The 23,166-nt window shown below is 31.0% G+C and overlaps 1 protein-coding gene across 15 annotated transcripts in view; it reads right to left on the bottom strand.

The window, feature by feature from the left end:
• Positions 1-23,166, bottom strand: part of LOC118205064 (DNA-directed RNA polymerase I subunit RPA2-like) — a 233,168-nt gene that overhangs the window by 176,911 nt on the left and 33,091 nt on the right. For 12 of the 15 annotated variants that reach the window (XM_085818432.1, XM_085818443.1, XM_085818441.1 and 9 more), the window contains 3 exons: positions 20,361-20,414; positions 11,101-11,172; positions 4,694-4,807 (listed from right to left, as the gene is read on the bottom strand). In XM_085818432.1, coding sequence (XP_085674558.1) covers positions 4,694-4,807; positions 11,101-11,172; positions 20,361-20,414 — 240 coding nt within the window. The remainder of the gene's footprint in view (positions 1-4,693; positions 4,808-11,100; positions 11,173-20,360; positions 20,415-23,166) is intronic. The other 3 variants (XM_085818435.1, XM_085818440.1, XM_085818439.1) reach the window with 2 other exon arrangements.

Here is a 23,166-nt window from a genome sequence, read left to right as displayed (position 1 = left end):
ATGTAGCTCTTCTTCTATTCTACGTCTTGCATATTTTCGCCCATCACTACCGAATAACGATATCTTAGTTTCATCACTCCATATAACTTGTGACCACTGATCATCTGTCCAATTAATGTGTTCCTTTGCCCACTGTAGTCTTTTTTTTCTCGCTGCTGAAAATTAAGATAAGGCTTTTTTAGTGGAATTCTACCTCTCAGTCCAACATCTGTTAATCGTCTCCTAATTGTTCTTGAACTGACAGAAACACCAGCATCATTCAGATCACTTCTGATGGCCGCTGATGACATTTTTCTATCTTGGAGACATAGTCCTTTTTATTCTTCTGTCATCAATGGATGTGGTGCACCTTTTTCGGCCTTTTCCTTCTTTGTTTTTTTATTGAATTTGTCTTCTGATATCGTAAACAAAACTTTCAGACTCCAGATGTAGTCACTGAACCACCTACCTGTCTTTCAATTTCAGCATAGGAAAGACCACTTTCTCGTAACACAATAATATTACATCTCTTTCTAGGTGTCCAACCTACTTTTTTATTTGATGTCATTGCTTCTTGACTAAATATTAAAAATTTTCACAAAAATTCCTACTTGTAATTGCAGTGCATAAGAAACAGTTCCTCCTTCTACAGAACAAAACAAAATAATGAATTGTTTCAAGTGTAAACATGATGTCAGCTTCTACTGGCAGTTACTAACATTTGATTGGTTCTCAGAACAAGAACAGTGATTGGCCAGGAAAGCTAGACATTACAAACCACTTCATAACTGTGTTTTTTATTTATATTAAAGTACATATAACTTTTTTTTTGTATTGCAAATAATTGAATTTTGCATTTTGTATTGAATTCAGTAATAAATTCTCTTTAAAAAGATATATACAAGTTTGAATTTTGCGAAATGTAACATTTTCTATAAGCATACAAAGTTTAAAAACATAAAAATTTCCAAAAGTGTCCACAATTTTGACCACCACTGTATAGCACTATCCTAACTATTTTGACACCAAAAGCGGACTTTTTCTGAAATACCATACCAATTTTTTTACATATTTTGATTCTACAACTCAAACTATGCCCAAATATTAAATTTTGTAAAATTTGGTGTGAAATTTATGGATAAAAGCAAACATTTATGTTGGCGTGTTTTTTTCATTTTGAGTCAAGAATAGTTCACTTGGCAAACTTCTTAATATATGGCAATCTATTTTCCTTTCCCTTTTTACATTGAGTGTGAAGGGAAAAAAGTCACATCATCCTTTCTTTCAAATAATGTTCTTTTATATATTATTTTTAACTACAATTATTCTAAATATTTTATTTTATTTTTCGAATTTCATTTTAATTGTTTAAGTTGCATGGTTTCTTTCAAATAACTGTTTTAAAACTTTCTATTTACTCATTTGAACTGCGTAATTTAAATAAAAAGTTCATTGTTTATTTTTTCCAAATAGTTTCCTTTATACTATATTTTTTAGTCATAGTTTTTATTTTAGGTAATTTTTAGACTTTTTTTTTAAATTATGTTGCATTTTCTCTTCAGATAATTGTTTTAAAATTTTCTATTCATTCATTCGAACTGAGTATTTTAAATATATATACGTATAAATTTTCCAGAATTTAATTTTATTTCTTTGATTTGCATTTCTTTCAGAAGAATACTTTGTGACCCAACTACAATGCGTTTGAAAATTGCCCATATTAAAAGAGAAAATACGGTAAAGCACAGTTAACACGTCTTTCAATGTTCCATTCAGAAAAGATATATAAATAAGAGAGATGTGTATCCGACATTTTAATTTAGGATGACTTGCATACCATTTATCATTGTGTCCATTGCTTTACACATTTTATCATCCTACATTTAATTTTTTAAAAATATTATTCATATTTTAGTCAAACATTTTATTTTTGAAAACGTAAAAATTAAATATCATAAAATTAAAAAATTTTAAATTACAAAAAATACTAAATTTAAAAAAATTTTTTTTTCTTAATGGCTTGCTCTTTTTCAGGCATTCTGCAAGTATATTAAAAAAGCATCCAACTTTTCAAAATATCTTGGTATTTCTGACATTCATTTTAAATAAAGTTATTGCCTTCGATTTCATAAGGATCCACAAACGGCCGAGCGGCAAAGTCGCTGAACACTGGTAGTTTGCTACGGGTTTGAATCCTGGCAAACGGGCTGGATGCATGGGCGTTTTCGTGGTTTTTCTCATCTGTAGCGTCATCTGATTTCCCTTAGAAAGATCTGCACGAAGGCATCCCTCCTTTTACGCAGATAGCCCTGCTTTGCCGTAACTTAATAATCCAATTCAAACCATTTCATCAGTATTTGGTCACGGCCTTTATCAGTCTTTAGATGCTAGGCATTTTGAAGGCATGAGATGAAAGGAAAGACTGGTTTCATCAAGAGGGAAAACTTTTTTTAATATTTATATGCATCACTTGATAAAATCCTAAATCTTCAAATAATTTGACTGAGAAATCATGGGATGCTCGGTGTATGATATGATATGATGTTCTATGAGGTAATTTAAATTTCTACAACCATATAGTCAAAAACCAGTCAATCCTCACTTTAATGTGCAATGATATCGTTTTTATCTTTTCCGTTAGCACAAACTCGATATCGTTTTTGTCTTTTCCGTTAGCACAAACTCAATTGCTGCTATTTGATGGTGTACACATCTAAGTGCTTTCTCTTTGAACACGCAACTTCCCTGAAGTAGATTCTGCTTTAAATTTTTGCTTTTTCCCAACTAATTTTCTTCTTACCTTCTACATTTGTTTTCAGGTGACACAAGAAAATTAAAGATTTTTCGATTGTTACATTTCCATAAATTTTGCATTCTTGTTAATTTTTTAAAATATCAGTTGCATCAAATGCATTTCAGCTGAAGACAGCTTTTCATTTTCTAGGCATTTTAACTATAAATAAAGTTTAACGCAAAGTCCAAAGGATAAATATTTGAATTAAATGATTTTTCTAAATGAAAAAGAAATAAACCATTCCAGCAGAGCTTATCCTGTACATGCAAACAATCTAAATCACATTATTTAGAGTTTTTAAGCCTAAAAATTTCTATATTAAAGAAGATTTTTTTTATATAATCTACAACAGGAGAGAAAATTACTACTTAAAACATTCTTTCTAAGAGAATTAATGTAAAAATTTATATTTATATATATGTTTTTTAAAGCTGCGACATGACCCAAATTGTCAACGTTCTGTTTGCTTAAAAACATTGTGAAAATAAACATCAAACAAACTTTCTCAGTTTTAGACAATTAAATTTAAATGAAGTAAAGTAGCAGACGATAACATGACAAAGGTAAAAATTTACTTTTACAAATATTTAAAAAAAAGAAAAAAGAATGAGATTTTAAAAAAAGTTTAAAATTTGAATAATAACATCTATAATTAAAAAAATAGCTTTTGCTATAGCATTAATAAATATTTATTATGCATCATTGAGGGGGGAAATTTATATAATTAATTCTCTGTAAAATTTTATTTGAAATTTAATGTTTAAAAATAGATGTGGCAATTCACTGTAACAAAATCCATAAACCACATTTGGCATTATTATCTCTCAAGAAAATGATGCCAAATTTCAAAATGGGCAAATATGTAAATTCGCGTATAACGTATAAAATTTTGAATAAAAACTGTAATTTTTTGCAAGTATATTTGGAAATACACCTACTTTAAGATGATGGTAAAAATTTTATAGGTTATAATTCAAAATCTTTTTTGAAAAATTTATAAAAATTATTTTAAAATACAAATTTTAAAAATAAATCATAAGAAAGGTGTGAATTTATTTCGAATAAACCTAAATTTTGAAATGCAAAAGGAAGAATAAATAATAAATATATACCAAATTTCAATTGACATTGAGGAGCAAAAATTTTGAGAACTAATTTTTTAAAAACTACTCACGTGATTTTTACAAAACTTTGTAGTCTGCCATAATTTGAATCACAGAATCAAAATATGGGAAAAAAGTGGTATGTCATTTCATAAAAACTCCGATTTTGTGTCAAAATACCTATATTAGAACAATGCTATATATAAATCTAATACATATCCTATGTCGTGCTTTCGAGACATGAAGAACACAATTTTAATTTCGGGGGGGGCAGTGTACAATGAATCTATAACATTAATTGCATTATCATAAGATTTTGAATCATTAATATATTGATAACACTTGCAAACACGAAATTACATAAGACTGTAATTTTGTATCTGTTGTAGTTTTGTTTCCTCAGTTACTTCATTCACTCCTGTTAGGAAATTTGTTTCCACTTAGATTCTGTACCAATATAGGTGGAGTCAACAAATCATCCCGGTTTCAAATGATTTGTTGACACCACCTGTTTCAAATCAAATCTTTCTGGTTTCAAAAGGGTTTCCATTTTAGAAAACAAAAAAAAAAAAAAAAAAAACCCCATAGTTGATTAAATTGTTGTAAATACAGTAAATTTTTTAAGACGCTCCAATAAAGCTTTAATAAACTAAAACTGCACATGAAACAGAATACTAAAAGCTACATTTTCACAACATTTAAAAGAAAAATAACTGTTGTAATTCCATGTTTTGGTAGTCAGTAATAGTAAATAATAATGACATAATACTGTACTAAATGTTCATTAAAATAGTTAAAAGACAAATCAGTAACATACTTTCAGCATAACTGGTACATAAAACACCCTTTCAGTAAATTCATTTTTACTTCCCATTTCAAATAGCAATTGCAGGTGTAATTCAGCAAAATATGTGCTACCTCGTATTCTGGCCTATAAAACAAAGTTTTACTATAAATATATCTTTGAATTAAGACATGAAAATTTTAAAAGAGTAATAAAAAACAGAATAGGGAATAATGAATGAAAGCCTTGAGAAAAATCAGCAATAAAGATCCAAGAAACTTTTCGAAAACAGTATTAAGGGGACTACCGTTTAATTAGTTCAACCATAAATTCAAGAAGTATTACACTTGCATTTTAAAATTTGAAAAACAAGTACTTAAAACATATTGCATTCTGATTTACACTAAAATGCAATATAATAACAATCCATTTCTGCATGTATAAGGATCTCAAATGAAAAATCATGTTCCCTCAAATCTTTTTCTAACACACATAAGTATTTTTGAAAATGAATTAACAAATCATCTGTTCCTTATAAACATCAGGTCTCCAACGAAGAAGTGGTAAAAATGAAAGAAGGTTACAAAAGCATTTCATTAAGGTAATTAAATTATGTCAACAAATGTAGGATTTTTCTACCTATACATTTAATGTAGCAGAATGTGAAATGTTTCAAACTTCAGTTTATTGTTATATAACAACAGTCCTCTAAGTAGCTGGATTTAAACCAAAAGCTATATAACCACGGACTTATAATAAAGTTTTAATGGTCCACATACAAGGACCACAGGAAACTGTACACATCGGGCTCTCCCCCCCCCCCCGAAAATTAATCAATCTCAGAACATGGCTATAAACAAAAAACATTTCGTTATATTTGAGGATACTTTCATCAAGGACGACAAAAACTGTACTTGTTCAAATTTTCCACATGCTTTAAAATATTAATCCACATACCACATACTTTAGAGGACAGGTTTTAGAATGAAAAAGGCATGTTCCAAAACAAGAGTCTACAGAGTGGAGACGAAACAAGTTCAAGGTGTGAAGATCTTTGATGAAGTAACAACTATGTTGGAAAAGTGTTGATGCTTTTCATACTCAGTAAGGCAGGTCCCCTTAATGCATAGTTTAGGATTCTGAATATTATTATTATTTGATATTATCGCTTCATTCTGAAATAAAAATAAAGCATGGTAAGGACATTCTTATGGAACTTTTTATTGCTTGATATTTAAGTTGCAAAGATCAAATGAAAAAAAGGTAAATGAAACTGTCATACACTATCAAAATGAAGATTACTCTTAATGTCTTGCAGATTCTCAAAAGCTCAAATCTTAAGCTATCAAACATGTAATCTTAATAACCATCATTTACTCAGAAACCATCATTAAATAAAACCACTATTTACTGACACAAAATTCCAGAATAAAAGAAAATGTAGAACCAATATCACAAAATAAATTTCTCAATATAATGATAAATTATCAGAAATCTAAAAGCATAAGAAATATGTTAAACTTCATGTTTTTTAAAGAATCTCGAAAAATTAACTTCTACTTGAATTCACCTCTAGGGAAAATTTAAATAATTCATCAGACTCGTACACAACAATAAATATGTTTAATTGTGGTTTATGTGATAAGATAAAGTTTATGTGATAAGATTTAAGCATAACGTTTTCAAATACTGGGAGTGAAAATATGCCTCTACCTTTTCTTTTATCAAAAATTGGGCATTCATTGTGAAAGAATATGTTATGTTTAAGCAAAGTATTGTCTATCACTACCCACTACTTTTTTCACCTTTCTGGCAGCATATGAATACTGCATCAGAAGAATGCTTCATTTTTCAAAGCTATCCACAAATCAACCCAATTTTTGGCACCTTCATGTGATGTGAAATACTGCTCAAACAAGTCAGGTGTCAACAATTGAAACAAGTAGCAATCACAAGGAGAAATGTCTGGTGAATACAGCGAGAGCGGAAAACTTCTCATATGAATGTTCGCCAGTAGGTTTTGACCAGGCTGCATGCAGCCCAGTAAACAAAATTATTCTCCTATATGATCATAAAGGAGGATAATTTTGTTGTATCTGGAGTAGTAATGGGTGCATTTTTCTTTGAGTGCTCAGCTCAATCTCATCAGTTACATTTGGTAGAGAGCCCCAGTAATGGTTTCATTCAGTTTGAGCAACTCACAATACATAACACCAAACTGATTCCACTATACATACAACATAATTTTTTTCCATGAATATTTGGCTTGGCTGTCGAAGTTGAAGCACAGCCAGGTGGTCCCATGATTTCGTATTATCAGAGTGGATCCATTTTTCATCACCAATGACTATACTATGAAAAAAAAAAAAAAAAAAAAAAAAAAAAACACTCTCATTTACGCCTGGCAAGCAGTCTTTCAACATTTCTTAGCTTCAGTTCATATAGAACCCAAATTGCTTTGAATAATTTCCAATGATTTTAAATTATGTAAAATTGCTTGCTGAGTCACTATTAATGTAAATGTAAGTTCTACTTGCATTTGGCATGAATTTTCGTCCAACAATGGTTCCAATACTGTGTCTTCATACATTTCCATCTTTCTGCTACGTTCTTTGTCTCTGTCCTGACGTCAAATTCACCATTCTTAAACTTTTGAAACCACCCACAACAACATCTCTCACTTAAGGCAGCCTCACCATATGCTTCAATAAACAATCAATGCGCCTCCGCTGCAGATTTCTTCAAATTAAAGAACTAAATAAAAAAAAATTCCTGTTAATGAAGCACACTTGACTTAAAATTCAATATTTTCAATGAAAAGCTATATGATGCTGACACAAAATCGCTAATATTTCAAGGTTATGGTGTTAGCAGATGTCCAACCTTATGGTATGATGTTTTACTACTGGCAATTTGAATCATAATTTACTGGTGGCGTCATTTTTTGTCGAACAGCAGAGACTTATTTGTACTCCCAATATATTTCATTTATTTTATAAATACAGCATGAAAACATTCAGATATATTCTGCCATCAGTTAACTGTCTCAAAAATCTGGAAATGACTCAGAAATTTAGCAAACATGTTCATCAACTTTACTTCTTTTGAAATCTTTTTTCTGTATCAATTATAGAAAAACGTATTTTAGTGGAAGGGGAAAAAACTGTGGGACTCTCATTCACCCATGCAGGAGGATAAAAAGGATAAAAAAATCAGCATATTTAGCGCTTAGAGCATGCTAAAAATAGTCTAGCTACTAAAGTGATTAACGAAGCAAAAATATTCATGGTTTAACACTAGAAGTATTTCCACACAGATGGAACTGCTGTTACGTAGTAAACTATCACATGCCTATTGATAACATATCTATTGCAAATTGTTACTCTGAAACTCTACTTCTTTCTACTTTTACTCTACTTTCACTAGAGCTTGTTTATGTCTTCAGTTCTTCGCAACTCATATATATATATATATATATATATATATATATATTCTTCAATACTCAAGGGTTCACTGCAGATCACCTAAGAAATTCTGACCCAAACCATTGCAGCTCACAAACATATTTCTCAATACAACTGTTCATTTGCTGCACCATTAAACTATCATGTTGGGAAAGGACTGCATAGAGACTAGCAAGATGCAAGGACCTTGTTTGTTCACAGAACACATGGTTGTTCTAGCGGCTGGAGTTTGTTCAGTCCAGTCAGTAAAGTACTCACATTCTAAAAGTACTGCAGTTTCATACTATTCAAAAGAAACTACTCAACAGAAAATCAATAATGCTCCTAACTCTCATCAATAGCTCCAGCTACTCATTGTGAAAATTTAAATGATGAGTCACTACAAACTTTCTATGCACCAGTACAGTACAAGCTCAACTATCCCGAAAGCTCAGGAAATGCAAAATTCCAGATATGCTAGAATTCTGGATACTTGAGCATATGCAAAATATAATTCAGGGTAGAAAAGCTAAATGAATGAAAGAAAAAATTCCAGTCTAAGATTATAAAATGAGTCATTTTATTTATTATCAACTTGCATATCATATGCCTACATTTAAATCATGAGAGATTTCGAAAGAAAAAAGAGCATTTAAGACATAAGTGAAGTAAAACATAATATTCCATTGCAAATTTTAGCCATGAAAACTGGCAAAAATCTCACCAAACTTGTCCCAGCTATTCTGGCAGACATTTGAAGGGATATATTACTTTTTATTTAGTTAGGTAATTTAATATATAAAAGTGACAGATAACATATAAAAAGCTTTATGAAAGGAAGCTGATGAAAGATTTCAGATTTTCATAGTATTTCCTGAGCAATGTTTATCTCTGTCAGCACATGCTATTATGAAATTTCACCATATATGCAATGAATTTTTTTAAACTCCAGTAACAATCTTGCAAGCAGGCAAACATTCAAAACAATACATCATCACAATAGATGAATTTTGCGTGATAATAAATATATGGTAATTTTAGAATGTTTTTAAAATTTGTTCCACTGAAATATAAAATAGCATGTGCGTTAAGTTTTAATCTGTGTGATTTTCGATATTATTTATTTCATAGTGGACGTCAGATCAAAAAACAATAGACTGCACACATTCTACAGCTGGCATAACAAAACATGAACAGGGAAGTTCAAGAAATATATATTCAGTTGACCAGCAAAATCTTATGCAGAATCATGGCAATAATTTAAGAGTTTAATAGACCACCTTCTTGTCAAAACACTACTAAGAAGAGCTTGAATATTCATTACCTTCAACTGCTATGTGGTTATTACATGCTTTAAATTTCAATTCTGTATTAGCTTAACCTTTTCCCTTATCACTCATCATATCCTTTGACATCTATTGTTTTTTTTTTTTTTTTTTTTTTCCAATTTGGTTTGCCTTTGGCTTCTTTAATTCATATAGCCAGTTTTATTTTAGCAGTGTATTATAATCAGGAAAATTTAATTTTCATAGTTACATAATATAACTATGAACTAAGCTTCGTTTATAGATTAAATAAACAAAATTAATCTGTACAAGAGTTATAGCATTATTAAAAAAACTGAAAAATTGTGAGAATGCAGCACTTGATTTCTGATAACATAAAACCTAAGAGTTAACTGATGCCATAACAGTTGATTGATGTCATATTAATTGCTGTTTATAGCCATTTTCATTTTGATATCTAAAATCTGAATGTAATTTTTATGCATGCCAGATTATCTCACATGGCAAAATAGTGAATACTAAACCATACAAAGAGTTTTCTATAATTACTACAGTCAAAAGTCGTTAATCTGGACTCATCGGGACTTCGGGGATTCCGGATTATCAATTTTTCCGGATTATAGATCATCAGTTTAAATCTGGTAAGATGGCATGCAGAAATTACAAAATTAAAAATATGAAACCGTAATTTATGAAATAAAGAACAATTATGATCTAAAGGGTATCAAAATTTACAAAAAGAAAAAGCTTAATATTTATTTGTTTACTTTATTAAACATTTCTTTCAATGTAAGTTGTTTAAGTTGCTTCGTTTCATGTGATATTACTTTCTCTTTAATTCTATTAAACAGACATAATTTCTTGTTTAGTTACAAAGTTCTGCTGTTCAAGTCCTATAATTGCTGTGTCGAGAATACGACTAATTTGCCAATCGAAATGTTTTCGTTTTCAATAACCTCTCTGTCACTTTCTTCACTGTCCGAAGCGAATTATAATGACGAATTATAATGACGAGGAACTTGATTTAAATCATATCAAAGACCTATAAGACAAATAAAATAAAAACATCTGCCCTGAAGATAAGGATAGTGCTGAGAGATCAACTTCCCGTGTTTCTTCCCCCCCTGCGTGTTTCTTCCCCCCCCCTGCGCGTGAAATTGATAAACAGATTTCGGATTTCAAAACATACTTTCGCTTTGTAGATCCTTTACATATTCGTAAATATATATCGGAAATTCTATTTGACATAATCGAAAGTTCAAGCTTACTTTTATAAAATTGCTCTAACAGTCTGCAAAAAAATAATAAGCCGGATCCAATTCGAAGATTAAGAAACAACGCAATCTGCAACATTAACTGAATTAAATAATTTTAGCTTAGCTTATACTATCCGTTATACATTAAACGCGCATGCGTAAACGTATTATGTGCCTGCACACACGCATATTCGCAGCCGTAAAGGTCTTACGCGCACGCGTAAATGCCTATGTTTGTAGCTTTGAGGTCCGGATTATAGATCATTCCACCAAGGTGATAAGACGACGGACATGGGTGTCCGAATTAACGACTTTTGACTGTATTTGGTTTGTGCTGACGCATGCGCAGAAAGTTTGTATCTTTGAGGTCCGAATTAACGACTTTTGACTGTATATCTTTTCAAATTTAATCACAGTAAAATAAAAGAATGTAACAATTATCTTGATATGCTTACTTCTGAAGGATATACAATTTTCTTATGCTTTCGAAGATTCATAGGATATTGTAAAGGAGCCATTGCAGCAGACTGCAAAGAAATTAAAATGTTTTATTAACTAAGCCCTCCAAAAAAAAGTTAAGATTAACAAAAAAGAACTGAAGTATAATATATAATAAATAGTTAACTATTCTACTACATAAAAGCTTCTAATTAAAAAACAGATATCATATTAAATAGTTGTAAAATATGAAAGGAAAATAAAGACAATCCACTAACAATGTATGTTAAGATACCATTAGAAACAATATATATATATATATATATTGTAAGTGTAATGAAGAAAATTTAGCTGCAAATGATATTGAACAAATTTGATGGCACAGAATGTTGATCTATTATGAAGAACAACATGGCAGAGGAGATAGATTAAATATTCATTTTTATTTTGAAAAACATGTTGCTGCCACAAACAAACTGGCATAGTACTGGTGCATATTTCAAAACGTTTACATTTTTGATAGCTTAAGAAGACAGCAGCATCCAGCTAGGTTGAAGTGTAGAAAGCAAGTCACTTCTGTTCAGGATGAAATCTTAATACAGAATGAGTTAGTTTCATTTCTAAATGCATTTGAGTGGATAATTAATGCTGCTGTAAAATTGACTGTTTTAGTTTTAGTTTCATTTACATCACCAGTGTTATCTAATAGTCATATGACATGGGCTGGTATCAAAATGACATAGAAAATGATTATTATTTTTATTATAGAGACAGAGGATATAAACAAATTAACATTAAGCAAAGGGGCTTTTGCTATTTAAAGTATAATTTATAATTACACATTTTTTATCTTATGTATAAATATATATCTTGAATCTTATATATAAATATATATCTTGGAAGTTTTTCATAAATGAATTATAATAACCAATCATAAATGATGCTTGTGTATGGGTTTGTAATATATTAAATGCACACAGAACTGATGACAGCTTGATAAAATTTTATTTAATGAAACACTTCACAGTTCTGGAACTTTATACAAAAGGCTCTTTACAGTATCACAAAAACACAATCAGTAGCTACACTTAAAATTACTAACTAGGAATGTTAAACACAAAAGAATGCAAAGCTCATCTAAAAGATGAGAAAGGCATAGGAGAGCCCAATATGGTTACAATTACACACAGCATCAATTACAATATCCATTACAGTTATGTAGGGGCCGTGTGATTTCTCGCCAAATTAACGAGATAGCCATTTACTTGATTAACGAAATACACATTTACTTGATTAATGAGATAGACATTACTCGAGATCAAATTAATGAGCTAGGCAATTACTTAAACAGACTTGCCCCTGTATTTTAGCAGAAAACTGTTTCCCTCAACCTTTTCATGTTACATTATACAGAAAAAATACTATAATTTCACTAAAATTATCTCTCAACGTACAAAATACGTAATAATATACAATTTCATGATTTCATCAACTTCTTCATTTATCTGATGTTAAACTGAAAATTCTGAATACAGAATCTGGAGAATACAATATACATCTTCTTCATATCTAGAAAACATGTTTAGATATTTGTAAACCTTGAAGATTACATACCCTTTTTTTACTGCACATTGATATTTATAAAAGTGATGATCAAAGAAAGAAACCTAATTTCGGGATCAAATTCCCCAAATGAATGATGACAACAGAGAAAAATACAAAAAACCAAATTTCTAGACTATAGTGAGCTATACTGAAAATGGTGTGCATAAAATACACTTTAATAATTAATATATGACAATGTCCTTGGAAACCTCACAGCATGTAACTATAAAAAAATTTAAAGTGACACCATAAGGTCTTCTCAAGGAATGAAGTGTGCTATGTTATTCAAATTACTTCTTTGGTGCAAACTATCAACTGATTTTAAAAGCAATTTGGGCCAACAAGAATTCAAGGTTACAAAATAATTTAAAGAACTAATAACACTTCAAAACTAAAGTCACTTCCAAAACAACAGAAGCTCTATTCTTTGATAGTTTTGAAATACAGTCAAAAGTCGTTAATCCGGACTCGTCGGGACTTCGGCGATTCCAGATTATCGATTTTTCCGGATTATAGATCATCAGTTTAAATCTGGTAAGATGGCAAGCAGAAATTACAAAATTAAAAATATGAAACCATAATTTATGAAATAAAGAACAATTATGATCTAAAGGGTATCAAAATTTACAAAAAGAAAAAGCTTAATATTTATTTGTTTACTTTATTAAACATTTCTTTCAATGTAAATTGTTTAAGTTGCTCCGTTTCATGTGATAATACTTTCTCTTTAATTCTATTAAACAGACATAATTTCTTGTTTAGTTACAAAGTTCCGCTGTTCAAGTCCTATAATTGCTGTGTCGAGAATACCGACTAATTTGTCAGTCGAAATTTTTTCGTTTTCAATAACCTCTGTTACTTTCTTCACTATTGGAAGCGAATTATAATGACGAGGAACTTGTTTTAAATCATATCAAAGACGGAGTACATCGAGATGAAATACTACATTTGGTAAGGAATTATAAGCCAAATAAAATAAAAATATCTGCCCTGAAGATAAGGATAGTGCTGACAGATCAACTTCCAATTCATTGCGGGCCGTGGCGTTCACCCCGCCGAGCAGCGTGAAATTGATAAACAGATTTCGGATTTCGAAACATACTTTCGCTTTAGATCCTTTACATATTAACAAATATATATCGGAAATTCTATTTGATATAATCGAAAATTTAAGCTGATTTTTATAAAATTGCTCTAATAGTCTGCAAAAAATAATAAGCCGGATCCAATTCAAAGATTAAGGAACAACGCAATCTGCAACATTAACTGAATTAGATAATTTTAGCTTAGCTTACACCGTCCGTTATACATTAAACATGCATGCGTAAACGTTTTATGAGCATCGCACAAGCATATTCGCAGCTGTAAAGGTCTTATGCGTGCACGTAAACGTCTACGCACGCGCAGAAAGTTTGTAGCTTTGAGGGCCGGATTATAGATCATTCCGGATTAGGGGTGTCCGAATTAACGACTTCTGACTGTATCTCAGCAACTACTCAATTGATTTCCTGAACTCTTTATTTTATTTTTGAGGGAGGAGAGGCATATTTTTTAGCTTGTTGCAATTTACTGTAGCCAGTTCTAAAATTCCACTTAGTTCATAACCATCAGAAATTGGTTAATATATTTTTTGCATTCAAATGCAAATTCCTCCAAAAACAGAAAGCTAAACATGATTTCTGCCCAGAGACTTGGCCACATTGAATGTTAAGTTTTTTCTAGGTATGATAGTTACCAAGAAATTTGCAATGAAAGCATAAATCCCAGGTATTACAGGGCAAAAATTTCGGTAAATACTCACCCAATTTTCAAAATTCTTATTGAGATTTCAATGAGAATATATTATTTCAATAAAAATTAAGATTAGAATGGCAAAATAATGTTCCATACAGTTTCAAATTTAAAAAAAAAACATTAAATCTTTATTATTACTATTGTTATTCTCAACATCATCAAAAAGCATCCTCCTCTGAGTGGAAAAAAGGAAACTCTAACAAGTGTTTTCCTGCAACATGCATTTTACTAAGATTGTCAAACTTCACAACTAGAATATATCTGACTTTCTACAGACTTCTGCACGTGGAAATTAAGGTCTTTTAAGGGCCATCAATGAAAATCGATCCTTAGTTGCTTTCTTTCATTTTCAGCCATTTATTTTGCTGTATGTCCTTAATTTAGCAAAAAGAACTTTATAAATTGAAGCAATTATCTACACCTGAACTTTACTTTTGTAATTATTAAGAATAAAATAAATCCGTAAATAGGATGCATTATTATTAAACACAATCTAATATTTAACTTGATTATAAAACACATTAAAAAATAAAATTAACTTCATAAATTCTTTCAAGTAATTACCATTAAAATTATAAAATTTCTTGAAATATTTATATTATACCCTTATAATAGTCCCACATATTTTAAAGAAGATTAGTGGCTTTTTATTTACATTTTACTAACAATTTTATATTGATTTTCTCTTATATGCCACATTTCATCATGTACTCACTCAATCCAGAAGTATATGCAAATTTTATGTCAAGAAGCATAATTTAGTTATGAAGTAAAATAATAATCAGCATGACTCATAACAGAAGTCTGGCTGTAGCCAACACAATTGCTTGCTTAGAGACAGAAAGCCGCTGATCAGAACAGACATGAATGCCTGTTGTTGGTATGGTTGGTAATTGTTGAAAGTTAGCTGCACTTTGTCCGAACCCAGTTAGTGTCGTTGTTTCATGTAAATTTTCTGGAGTTGTAACCCAGTTAATACACAGTATTTAATGTAAAGTTCCAATAAGCCACTAAAGCACCAGAGATGATGGATTGTTTTGCATTACTTTATGTCTCATTAGCTGTAGTAGAATGCATAGAAGAAACTTAATTTTATTTCTCTTATTATATGAGTATTTAGAATAAACATGAAACAATATAAGGTAAGGCCAGTGCCAGAGCCAGTGTGGCAGAATTTTTAGAAATTAATAAAGCACTGAGAAACAAAATTTAAGGCAAAAGTTTTAGAATTTAGGGCCAGCACTAAGGTATGTGTGGTGCTCTGAGATATAATGATGAATCTTTTAATCAATCAACAATTTTCAATTTCTTTGCTTTATTACAAATTTCTTATAAAACATGTCCATTGCATGTTAATACCAAGAAGATGCTTTTCATTTTGTCACATTTTTCTGGAAGTTATAGGCTATAAATCTCATACTTCAAAAAAAAATTAATAATAAAATAATAATAATAATAATAATAATCTGTAAATCTCGCCTTTAGAACATCCTAGGTGGAAGGTCTAACATCCAAAATAAATATTATCCCTCCTAATTCTGTGAGAACAAAAAGACAGAAAATTTTGGAAAAAAATTCAGGAAAGAGAAATGTAAAAATTTTCAAGAGAAAACTGACACACATTTAAACATTTTGACGCAATCACATGGGAAAAAACTTTCATGCAAAAATATACAAGACAAAGGAAATTAATTTTTACATAATTACAGCAGAATTTTTTTTGTAAGAAATATTTTGGAAATTGTGCTTTATTAGTTATTATCTTGTTTATTTTTCAAATGTCCTGAATCAAATGTCCTGAAAGTAATATCAGTTTAAATAATAGAAGAAAATAAAAATGTTTTAACTTAAACACTATTTCTTAAATATAATTTTAATGCATTACATCAATTTTATGATATTTATCAATGTTATTATGATATTTATCAATACAAGATGAGTAAAATAATGTGTAAAATAATAGTCAAACTTTCGCAAATCCTCGAATAAAAAATATAAAAACTGATCTTGAAATGACCAAAATTTTTCCAAAAGTTCTCTAAAAGAATTAGTCATAAATTAAAGAAATTAATCATAAATTTCCTATAATACAAGTCCATTACATGTTAATACCATGAAGACATTTTTTATTTCATCATATTTTTCTGAAATTATAGGTCTATAAATTTTGTTTTTAAATCGAATCTTCCAAGAGGTAACATCTAAAATCCTGAAGAAAAGTTATCCCTACCAATTTTATAAAAGCCAGAATATTTTTGAAAAAAAAAAAAAAAAAAGTTCAGAGAAGAAAGGTGCAAAGGTAACTTTACAGACAAAACTGATTTACATTTGAATACTCTCAGACAATTACACAAGGAAAAAAACTTAACATAATATACAATTAGATTAATGAAATTAATTTCAAAATGATTACTATAGCTTGTTTTCTTTTTAATAAGACGTGTTTTGAAAACTGTGCTTTGTAGCATTTATTATGCTTATTTTTCAGACTTAAAATATTCCTAAGACACCAAATGGAAAGTAATGTCACCTTATAATGAGAAAGAAAAATAAAATTATTTTATTTTAATGTTATTTCTGAAATGCTATCTTAATATATTATCATTATTTTTATGATATTTATCAATGTTTGTCATCAATCGTCCAAAAATTCACTAATCTCAGAAAAAATTTTGTATACAAACTGACCTTGAAATTGTCAAAATGTTGATAAGTTGCCAAAATTACGCCACATAATAAAAGAACTCATATCCCAAAACGTTGTTTCTGATGTTATGTTTTGTGACTTTTCTTTTGCAAAAAAAGAAATTATTTCAAAATTTTTGTTTCAATTGAGGCAGAGCCTCATAACTAAAACTCAAGTATCCACCATTTATGTTAAAAAGTAGAATAGAATTCAAACATTAACCCATCAAATACATATTTGTCAACACAACAATAAAAAATAATCCTCCAAAATGTTAATTCACACTCAAATGGCTAAATCACTTATCACAGTTTTTTTCCACTGCATTGCCACTGTTTATTTGTTTTTGTATGAAGTGGGAAATGGTACCTTTTTTATGCCAGGAGTTTAGATAATACACTACTATGTGCTGTCACATGAAAGACTGGAACCAAACATTTATCACTTTGTTCAAAATGCAATGAAAAACCCTACCTTATACATCCTTCTTTGCAAATATTAACCAGCTTATTGAAAATTAATTGGGTTTCACAAAAGAAACAAAATATGCCAAAGTGAAATATAAAACCAGCAAAGCAAGCAACAACCTTGTATTTGCCATAGATTTAATCAAGAACTCAATTTCAAGGCAAACAGGTACAAGTCCCTCTTCATAAGAAGCAAAGAAATCTTCAAGCCTGGGAAGCAGCAGGCACAAGTCATATTTAAACCCTACGACAATAAAGCAAACAAGAAGGTAGAGCCATCTGTTGGCAAAAAATAGTAACAAAAATAAGAAAATTAAGTTAATAAAATTTAAAAAGTTTTAGGAAGAACTGGATTGGGCTTAGCATAATAAATTAACTAAACAAGATAAATCTTTGTGAATGCAAAAAGTTTCAAGAAAATCCAATTCACCAACGGAAGAAGTTTTTTAAATGACTTTCGCAAATTGATTCATTTTTGATAACTGGGTTTACATAAAAACAAGACGAAATTCTTATGATTATGCTGTGACATCATACATAGTAATTTCTGGTGCAAAATCACTCTGCTTGGCTACTCGCGTAACAGAGCACTTGGTTCAGAGAAAAATTATCTTAAAAAATTTCACAGTATTTCTAAAATTCTGAAACATTCTTGTCATTTGATCTTTATGGTTAGTTGAATGCTGGACAGTCAGGCTCTTGCAATATATTTAGCATGCGCTCAGGAAGAACTGCTTACTATTCATATTCTTCTTGAGCCATTTCCAGCTATTTATTGTGCTGTATTTCATAAATTTTATACTACTATGTAAATTTCTTCCTGTTTATCTGGAGTAATGATTTTAAAGATGTAGTAACAAATAAGCAGCCCATAACAACTGATGTCAGAAGTGGGATAAGCTAACACAGGAGCAGAAATCAAAACATTCTTCAGAGCTTTCAATGCTTCTTCATACTCATCAATCCAGAAAAACTTTTGCTCTGTTTTATTAGGCATTCTCCTAAACTGCCTTGTGACTTAAAAGAAGACTTTAAAAAAATTTTGATCGTAAGTGCCGAGGTCGAAAAAGCTTCTCAACTGATGAATGTCTTGATGATACCACCAGTCATTACCAGCTTTAATTTTCTCAGGATCTGAGTATAAACCTTTATTGGAAATAATACTCATATGACATAGCTAATTTCTCAATAAAATAATTTGCATTTCAAAGAGCTGAACTTTAAGTTAGCCTAAATTTATATTTAGCACTTTCTGGATATTTCTCAAATGTTCTCCCCCCCCCCAAAAAATGCATCTAACTATAATGATATTGCCAAAATATATAATTTAAGCTTTATGTCAGAATGCTTTCAAAACCGTCTCTGTTAGATGTTCAAAGGTTGCCGGAGTGCCGCATAAGCCAAAATGGCATTAATTTATACTACTAGAATTTTTGACCAGTAGTAAGTGCAGTGCTTTCCCAAGCTTTAGGATCTACAACCATTTGCCTGTAGTCTCTCTTCAAATGCAGAAGGAGGAAAATCATTTGTTTCTTGCTAAAGTGCCTAAGGTATCATATATTTTAAGCAAAGGGTAACTGACTTTCTTTGAAATGTCACTCAGACAATAGGTATGTGCAGGGACTGGAAAAAGGCTCAAATAATGTCATTATCCTATGTCTCAACTTCCTCTTGTGCCGTCCCCCCTTTTTTTTGTGCAAAAGAAGATGCTAAAGGTGCTACTCGATAGCTGAATGATTTCAGGGTCAATCTGGCGTTATGTCACATTCATGCCAGCATTATGAAATTAAGCTGAGAAGAAATCCTTAATTTTTATCAAATGATTTGCAGTTTTAATTTGATTAGCCTTTAATGCTGTAGTTCCAAATAAATCTTTTAACTGAGGTGTATTCTGCTTCTGATCAATGGAGCTTTGCATGATACTTGTCATAGACGTAGGTAAAACTATGTCTGCTCCTTTCATAAAAGTGTGTGGCCTCTCACCCTGACAGATGCATTTCCTTTTGTCAAGTTCACTATGGCAGCCACAAGTAAAAGTCCCTTTGAAAGTGCACTTACCTTAAGGAATTCTACGATTCCCATGCACAGCTTTTCTAAAGTTTTCACTCTACCACTGAATTTGCTTTCTGTTCTAGGATGGACGCAATATTCTTGTAAGCAATTATCCTACTTCAGTTCAAATCACTCGAATGCAAGATATGATTAAATACGGCTTTCACAGGCCTTGTTATCAGATTCTTTCTCAAGTCCATGCTACAGCACACCTATGACCATGTTACGCTATATATAAATATTCAGCTATGAGATTTAGTGTTTGCTGAATTGCAGTTCAAAGTTTACTTTTAAGTGATTTTGGCAATTGATGATATTTCTCACACACTAAGAAGGAACTGCTTAGTTTCTGCATTCACATTAAGCTGTTTGTAGTTATTTATTTGACTGTGTATAGTTAATTTTTATAATAACCTGTTAATTTCTTCCTATTTATCTAGAGTGATCACTTAAGAGATATCAATGAACCAGGAGCTTGAAACAATTCAACAGCCAAAATTTTTATACACAAATTATGGACATAAATACTTTTCTGAATGACAAAATAACAATTGTAGCATAATATATGATATTCTTGTAATAATTCTAATAGCATAAGAACATTATCACTATTACACTTCTTTCCAATAGGCTATGGTAAAAATAGGTCAAGTAAACTTGGTTAGATACTTACAGATACAGATATTTTGATGTACGGATCAGTCTTGGTAAAAACTGGGGAAATATCCTAAAAAAATTGTGAAAAAAGAATGGTAGTCAATTAACAAACTCAATTTGCAGAATTAAAAAAAATTACATTAAATTTCGCAGATGACATTCACCCTGAACAATTAACTATCATGCTAATAATAGCTTCAAGATCAAAATTATTATGATATGCTTTTCCAAACTAGAACTTAATATAACTTTCATAAAGCTATTTAATTTTTTATTTAATAATATAGGCTAAAATACAAATATTTAACTATTTGTCTTGCACATAAACTTAATTATTACATTAAGAATTAAAACTGCATATTATACATTTTACATTAAATTCACATATTAATACAGCAGAAGGGAAAAAATCTACAACCTAACACCTACAGGGTTACAGTTGCAATTTCAATACGCTCTAACTCTAAAAACTACTTGCCAAAATGACTTTATATTTTACTAGAACAATCGAGAGGCAATGGAATTTTGTTTGGAGAAGGGAAAAAAAATAGCTCCAAAATATGCCGATAGATGGCACTGTCAAAGAAAACATTGCTGTTGGTATGCAAATTACTAAGACTTAATATGTGCACTGCAGACATGGCTAAGCTAAAATTGCATAGCACTAATGACACATGTAACAATTTGCCTGAGTGCTTCATCATGACTGTAACGATGAAGGATCGTACTCTTCTCGTGAAGCTTTTCTATCAGAATGATGAATGCACATTAACAGCTATTAGGAAGTTAGGGACATTAAAAGGCATAAAATCCGTCCCAATGACCACATATGGCCTGCAGAAAAATTATAGATAAATTTGAAGGGACCGGTTCATTTGATGTGAAACGAGGTAGAGGGTGAAAATCAGTTTCAGAGTCGGCAATAGAAAATGTGACCATAGACGAACAGTGATGCAGGAATCAGTAGTGCATGGGGAATTAGCCGAATGTTGGATATGCCTACCAGCACGATGCGTAAAGTCCTACAGAACATCTTGCTCTGTTGTCCGTATAAGATAACTCATGTGCAGCAGCTGCTACCTGCTGACATGGAAACATGCAAATCGTTTGCACTACAATTTCTTGCCTGGATGGAATATGATAATGAATGGCCTTTATTTTGCGGTCTGCCGAAGCTCATTTCCATTTGCAAGGTTCTATAAATATGCCAAAATTGCAGGATATGTGTGACCGAGAATCCGTTTTGGCTACAGCCATTACCCCTTCATTCTGAAAAGCTCACTGTGTGGTGCAGAATAACGGTACTACTCGCGTGAAGCAGCTGCTGATTGCTTATTTCAGAGATGATAGAATCATAAGGTGCCGTTTTCCAACAGCATGGCCTCCACACTCTCCCAACTTAAAGCCATGTGACTTTTGGCTTTGGGGATAACTGAAGAATGTTGTTTACAGTGGGCGGCTTGCGAATCTGGCTAACTTGAAGGCAAGCATCATGCACCACATTCATAGCATCAGTACAGATATCCTATGATCTGCTGCGGAACATGCAGTTTTGCAGTTCCAATTAGCAGAGAAACAACGAAATGAGCATATCAAACAACAACAACTTATGCATTAATCATCCACAAGGTGTTTGTTTCAAGAAGATTCTCTTGTCATTATTGCTGCTTTCTCTGTAAATATGTATTCTTGTCTTTTCGGTAATTAAATTATCGTAAAACCTTGGAGTCTATTAATTTCTTTTGGCTATACATCCACAACAGCAATGTGAACACTGACAGCGCCATCTACTGAAAAATTTTGGAACTATTTTTTTTCCTTCGCCAACCAAAATTCCATTACCTCAGGATTGTTCTGATAAAATATCCAGTCATTCTGAACGGTAGTTTAAGTTAAAGCATTTTGAAATCAGAGGGTTACTTTAACCCTCTCCCTGCGCATCCCGCAATTTCCACAGGCAGTGTAGAAGTAGCAAAATTTGTGCAACCCGCGATTTCCACGGGGATGAATTTTTACCATCTATTTGCTATGCGCCGCGTCGGCACATGCGCACAGGCGTTTTACGCATGCGCCTAAGACTTTGACTACTGCGCATACGCGTGTGCAGAATACGTTTCCGCCTGCACGTTTAATGTATAACGGACGGTGTAAGCTAAAATTATCTAATTATCTATTTCAGTTAATGTTAATGATTGCGTTGTTTCTTAATCTTCGAACTGGATCCCGCTTATTATTTTTTGCAGACTGTAAGAGCAATTTTATAAAAGTAAACTTGAACTTTCGATTATGTCAAATAGAATTTCCGATGCTGGAACTTCCAAAGGATCTACAAAACGAAAGTATGTTTCGATGTCCAACAAACAAAAAGTGGAATTGCTGCAAAAAAATTGATAAAGACATGAAGAATGTGACAGGTTAGTGAAAACGAAAAAAATTCGATTGACAAGTTAGTCGGTATTCTCGGCACAGCAATTAACGGGACTTGAACAGCGGAACTTTGTAACTGAACAAGAAATTATGTCTTTTTATAGAATTAAAGAGAAAGTATTATCACATAAAATGAAGCAACTTAAACAACTTACATTGAAAGAAATGTTTAATAAAGTAAACAAATAAATATTAAGCTTTTTCTTTTTGTAAATTTTGATACCCTTTAGATCATAATTGTTCTTTCATTTCATAAATTACGGTTTCATATTTTTAATTTTAGAATTTCTGCATGCCATCTTACGAGATTTAAACTGATGATCTATAATCCGGAAAAATCGACAATCCAGAATCGCCGAAGTCCCGACGAGTCTGGATCAACGACTTTTGACTGT

This window comes from Stegodyphus dumicola, chromosome 6, assembly GCF_044657685.1.
Source record: "Stegodyphus dumicola isolate Sdum_Otavi_A_Nest chromosome 6, ASM4465768v1".
Lineage (NCBI taxonomy): Eukaryota > Metazoa > Arthropoda > Arachnida > Araneae > Eresidae > Stegodyphus > Stegodyphus dumicola.
This window is presented reverse-complemented; position numbering and strand designations above follow the sequence as displayed.